The following is a 6,184-nucleotide window of genomic DNA, read 5'->3' as shown; positions in this document are numbered from 1 at the left end:
CAAAGCTGACTTGAAGTTTTCTTGTGACCGAAACGTCAAGGTCACATACTCACAAAATTGACATTAGCGATTTCTTTCCATCGACTTTGACCTAGCTTTGACCCACTTTTAAGGTCAAAAGATAAGATTTCCATTGTAGGTGCTTAAAGATTTAGACTTTAAAGAAGAAAACCGAAGAACTTAGAATCCACTGCATCCCTTGAAGCATCAATTGCCTCGTGCACAGGAAAAATTATTGCGCTTTTATCGAGTTCATCCCACAACTGTATGAAAAATAGAATAATGAAATCAAATCATCTGAATGTACTTGTTTTTAAAACTAAAGTCTTTTTTTTTTTTTTTTGATTTTTAGGTAGGTAAGTTCTTAAATAATAGGTTGACATTAATCAGAGAAAAAAATTGGAAAGAACCAGTTCTGAGAAAAACAATAAAGTTGCATTCAGATGGCAATGCTTGAAACCTGTTTTTTTTTTCCACCATGTGTAAAAGGTTTTTTTTTTTTGTTCATTTGCTTAATGGCCCTTTGAGAATTTTTCACTCATATTGAGATGCCACCACTTGCAGGTGGAGGGTTGCAAATTAAGACCTGTACTCAGCACTTACAGCCTTGAGCAGTGAGGGATCTTTTTTATGCCAGCACCTACTGTGACACAGGACCTCAGTTTATATTGTCTCATCTGAAGGATGCATGTGGGATTAGAACCTGTGACATAAGGATCAACTCCTTACTCTGCGGCTCAAGAGCAAACGCTCTAATCACTGTGCCACGTAAATGACTGTGTAAAAGGGTAAATATGAATAAAGTATGAATACTGTGGAATCATCAATGTTTGTGGGGGATAAATGTTCATGGATTTCGTGGGAAATCCTTACCTATGAATTTACATACCCATGAACATAGAAACACACACACATTGAACACAGTAGAGTTATCTAACTTGATAAAACATACAATTTACCCACGAAATTACGTCCCCACAAACCAGTAAAATTTTGGTTACCCACAAACATTGACCCCCAGGAACAATGATGATTCCACAGTAGGTCACCAACACAGAGCTTAAGACAACAACTATAAATCATTCTATCAATGCAGACAAATGAATGCATGTTAGCTATTAATACACCATTTTTTTAATCTGGCCAAAGACAACAAAGACAAATCTGGTGTTAATCTTTATTTTATCTAAAATCACTAGTAAATAATAAAGTACTATGTTCTGTCTGCTTACATTACACCACATATTATTGGAAGGATATCGGTCCATTTTTCATGTAGTTTCAAGCTGAACATAATTTTAGTGTCTAAAGTATGGCTGATGTCATTCTCTCCATCTGGCCCCCACTGTCTGTATAATGAAACTGTATATATCAGTCAGCTCCTCTATCTGAAAGTAAAATGTTTTAAAGGAAGCTCTTCAACCAAAGTGGGAGGGGGGGTGCAAATTTAAATATATACACGCTATATAAACGCAATTTCTACGTGAAACAAAATGATTAAATGATTTGAGAAACATGATGTGTCATAAAAAATAATTACTTTCCGCAAAGTTTTACTACATAAGTCATTGTAGTTACATAACAATTAAGCAAGATCTGTAATTAAGAATTCAGCCTTTTCATGAATATTGATGACGGAAGTGCATAAACAGTATATAGACATGCATGTCCGCGGGAAATCATAGACGACAAGGTATGTTGCATTTTGACTATGATTATGGATAAAAGGTTAATATCTGTCATTACAGAGTAGGTGGTTAATACTGTTTGTTTTAAAAGATAAGTATCTTTAAGCATTAGATGGGTGCCATCAATGTCAAAAGTTATTTGTATACCAAACGGTCTACCTCGTTTTCTTGACGCCATTTTTGTTTATCAATCTTAAAGTAGCGGCGGTGTCACATGACGCATGAATTTAAACAGAGGCATTACTTTCCTAGCAGGAAAATAAACACTTATAATTTCAGATCTTTATATCGCGTTCATTTTTAATTGTGTAATTTACAGTATTTTCATAACTTTATTCTGTACACAAAATAAATAAATTTCCAACTTTATTTTTAACTGACGCAAGTTATAGCGTGTATATCTTTAAATTTACACTACCTCAGAATGCTTCCATGTCAATAATACTAATCATGGCATTGCTGTTCTTAAACAGAAGAATTTTTAAGATTTTTTTCCCCTATGTAAAACTCTGATCACTCATTGTGACCCCACCCTAAATTTGAACAAATTTGAATTTCCACTACCAGATGATGCTTCTATAACAATATGACTAATCATGGCTTTGCTGTTCTTGAGCAGAAGATTTTTTCAAAATGATTCCTATATATTCTTATGCAAAACTTTGACCCTCTGTTGTGCCCCCCAACCCCTGGCTTTGCTTATAAACCCTTTGGTTTGGCTAGTCCATCCCTATGGATGTCAAGTCATTCCACTATTTGAGGTCTTCAATGTATTTTACTCAAGTGCCCCTTAACATTTACACCTATATATTCCTATGTAAAATTATGACCTACTATTTTGGCCCCGCCCTACTCCCGGTGGTGATGATTTGAACAAACTTGAATCTACACTACCTAAGGATACTTCTTTATTAATATGACTAATAATGGCTTTGCTGTTCTTGAGAAAAAGATTTTTAAAGATATTTCCTATACATTCCTATAGTGAACTTTGATCCCCTGTTGTGGTCCTGCCCTACTCCCAGTGGTCATGATTGGAACAAACTTGAATCTACAATACCTGAGGATACTTCTGTTATAAAATGACTAATCATGGCTTTGCTGTTCTTGAGAAGATTTTTAAAGACATTTCCTATATATTCCTATGTAAAACTTCGACCCCCTATTGTGGCCCTGCCCTACCCTGGAGGTTATAATATGAACAAACTTGAATCTAGAGTATGTCATGAAGCTTTCACATAAGTTTCATCTTTTCTTGCCCAGTGGTTCTTGAGAAAAAGATTTTTAAAAAGATGTCACCAAATTTTCACGAATTCTTAACTATCTCCCCTTGAAACAGGGCGTGGTACTTCCTGTGAACAAACTTTAATTCCCTTCACCTAAGGATGCTTTGTGTCAAGTTTGCCTGAAATTGGCCCAGTGGTTCTTCAGAAGATGTCAAAAATGCAAAAGTTTACAGACGACGGACCAGAGAAGTGGGACCACACAAAATAGATGAACATCGAACACTCTTTGATCAGAAAAGCTCACTTGAGCCTTCGGCTCAGGTGAGCTAAAAATGACAACATGTATACATAATTTGAATATTTGTAGGCTTACTTTTTCCTCAAATACAAGATAAAATACTAACACCAGTTCAGTAAAAATCTATGAAAACAGTAACTATAATCCTACTCACAATTTTGGCTGTGGGTTTTCCCATACCATGTCCTGCTTTAGTGTCTACTCTAATCATTATTGGATTGGTCTGTTAAAATATAAATCCTTATATTATTTTTCTAAATAGATTTTTGCTGAATGCACAGTGCACATATTTGCTAGATGATGTATACATATCAATCCATTTTACCTGGAATGAAACTTTTGATGTAAATGAACGAAAAAATTAATACTGTGAAGTTTGATTCTTATAAAAATTTCAAAACCAAAGGATATCAAATTATTTTCATGATACTTTCATTGAAATACATAACTTAAAAGTAAATTTATAAACACTGTACTGAGTTTCCTGTGTAAAGAACATAACTTTTCAATACCTCATCAATGAAGAAAGTATATGAAACTTTAAAACAAAACTTTCCTGTTTCTTCACATCTTTCATGACATGCTGGAGCTCAGCTATAAATTTGAGGGAGTGGGAGGGGACAACTCGATCATCGTGGTCCCCTGTCAGCAGTAGCACAGCCGGGTATTGGACATCACCATCAGGGACTTTGATATTATGGAGAGGGGAGTACCTAAAAAAACGGAGTCAAAAACTTAATCTTCTGTCTGAAATACATGTAGAACACAACCATGTAATATCATAGAGAGTCATTTTGAATATAGTGATACAATGCATCTAATTAAATGACTAGCTACTATTAATAGATTTCTTTCCTATAAATTCTGACCCTTTATTGTTACCCCTCCCTATTCTCAAGGGTCATATTTTAAAAAATATTGGCATTCAAAGATTACAAAGCTCACCTCAAAGAATGTTATCTATTAGTAAGGCGGCAAACAAATATTCTGGTCGTTTGCTTTCAGTAACATCTTGACAAGTTTGGTTTTGGTAGGATCTATATATACATGAAAATAGACCTACTCCAAAAAAATTTTAGTGCTCAATCACCCTGTAAATGTAGTGCTCAATCACCCTGTAAATGTAAGTCAGATTCAGCTTCCAAATCTGGTTGTGTGCATTAGTAGTAACATGCATCATCAATGTAAAATCATTCACCATATGGTTTTAAAGTTGCTTGGGAATGGAGCAGCTCTGAAAATTTAACCTGCTCCATTCACCTGGAAAATGTAGGTCAGATCCAGCATCTGAAGTAAGTCTGTAATGTACATCCCTTGATGCATCATCCATGCAAGTCTTATAGTTAGAGTGAACCTGCTTCAATAAATCACAATCAGAAACAGTTACTTAATAATGAAACTGCTCCAAAAGCTTTATTTGGTCACTCATCCAGAAAATGTACGTCAGACTCAGCATCCAAAGCAAGTCTGGTAGTGTACATCCCTAGATGCATCATCCATGCATATTTCATCCAGGTTGAGCTTAAAGTTACTAGGAAATGAACCTGCTCTAAGAATCTTTTTATTTGTTCACTCATTCAGAGAATACAGGTCAGATCCAGAATCCAAAGCAAGTCTGGTAGTGTGCATCCCTAGATATATCATCCACACAAGTTTGGTTTAGGTAGGCTTTAGACTATTCACTCATTTGGATATGTAGGTAAATTATACAGCATCCCAAGGGTTATAGTGTGCATCCCTTGGTGTAGTATCCAAGCAAGTTTGGTCCAGATAGGGCATACAAATACTTTGGAATATGCATCTACAGATGCATCATCATTGCAAGTTTGGTCTCAATAGGGCTTATGGTTACTTGAGGATGACCTGCTCCAAAAGCTTTAACCTGGATGCACCATCAATGCAAGTTTGGTCCAGGTATGGCTTACAGTTACTTGAGAATGAATCTGCTCCAAAAACATTAACCTGGTAACTCATCCAGAAAATGTAAGTCAGATCCAGCATTCAAAGCCCATTTGGTAATGTGCAACCCTACATGCATCATTCATGCAAGTTTGGTTCAGGCAAGACTTATGGTTACTTGGGAATGAGACCTGCTTCTAAAACTTTAACCTGCTTCAAAAATTCCTAAAGGAAATGAAGGTAAGATCCTGAAGCAAGTTCAGTAGTGTACATTCCATGATTCATGATACATGCAATGTATGATGATCCAGGAAGGGCTTTAAGTTACTTGGCAATGAGACCTGCTCCTAAAACTTTATCCAAGATGCCAGTGCACGGGGAAGGGGGGATGGGGGAGGGTATAGCATGAGCTTATTGAGACTTATTGAGGTACCGGTAAGCTAAAAACTAATGGAGGTGCTTGTATATTAATATAACCTACTGTGGCCCTCTCAATCTTGAGAAAATATTATTTTTCACATAGAAAATCTATGTCTTGACCCTCTATTGCCTAACCCTAGCCCAAAGTCACCATTTCAACAAATTTGAAGATGCTCATGTCAAAATGACTCAATGTAGATAGACCTGCTTTTGCTTAGAAGAGTTTTTAAATGATTTTTTTTCTGTATGCATGTATATATTTTGTTATAAAAATTTGACCCCATATTGCATCTCCAAAGTTGAATCAACACTTTATGAAGATGCTTGCATATTATACAATGTCAGACATGTTGCACTGTATACATCTCAGCCCAGAAACACCTAGGCCCAAGGACATTAATAAAAATGTTCTCAATTTTTTAATGTATATAAACTTTCAGAAGTTAAAAAATAACCAACACTAGTATATGTATTGGTATGTATAATATATATTCTTCACTTAGCGTAACAGAATATGATAATCTTTTTCTGTTGTCCTATAATCAATATGGTAGATTAATGGATTCTTGAATATATTCTTGAAAATTATTGTGCATAAGCCATATCAATTTATAAATTGCTTCTACACTTGACTTTTTATTTTTTTGGTCAAG

General features: G+C 35.3%; 1 protein-coding gene across 1 annotated transcript in view; it reads right to left on the bottom strand.

The window, feature by feature from the left end:
* Nucleotides 1-1,163: 1,163 nt before the first annotated feature.
* Nucleotides 1,164-6,184, bottom strand: part of LOC133185368 (prolyl endopeptidase-like) — a 31,506-nt gene continuing 26,485 nt past the window's right edge. Inside the window, exons 17-19 of the mRNA XM_061320534.1 lie at nt 3,774-3,925; nt 3,367-3,440; nt 1,164-1,388 (exon numbers count right to left, since the gene is read on the bottom strand). Of these exons, the coding sequence (XP_061176518.1) occupies nt 1,323-1,388; nt 3,367-3,440; nt 3,774-3,925 (292 nt within the window). The 3' untranslated portion in view covers nt 1,164-1,322. The remainder of the gene's footprint in view (nt 1,389-3,366; nt 3,441-3,773; nt 3,926-6,184) is intronic.

Source organism: Saccostrea echinata, unplaced genomic scaffold, assembly GCF_033153115.1.
Source record: "Saccostrea echinata isolate AGI-Se365-2 ecotype Australia unplaced genomic scaffold, CSIRO_AGI_Sech_v1 ptg000001l, whole genome shotgun sequence".
Classification (NCBI taxonomy): domain Eukaryota; kingdom Metazoa; phylum Mollusca; class Bivalvia; order Ostreida; family Ostreidae; genus Saccostrea; species Saccostrea echinata.
This window is presented reverse-complemented; position numbering and strand designations above follow the sequence as displayed.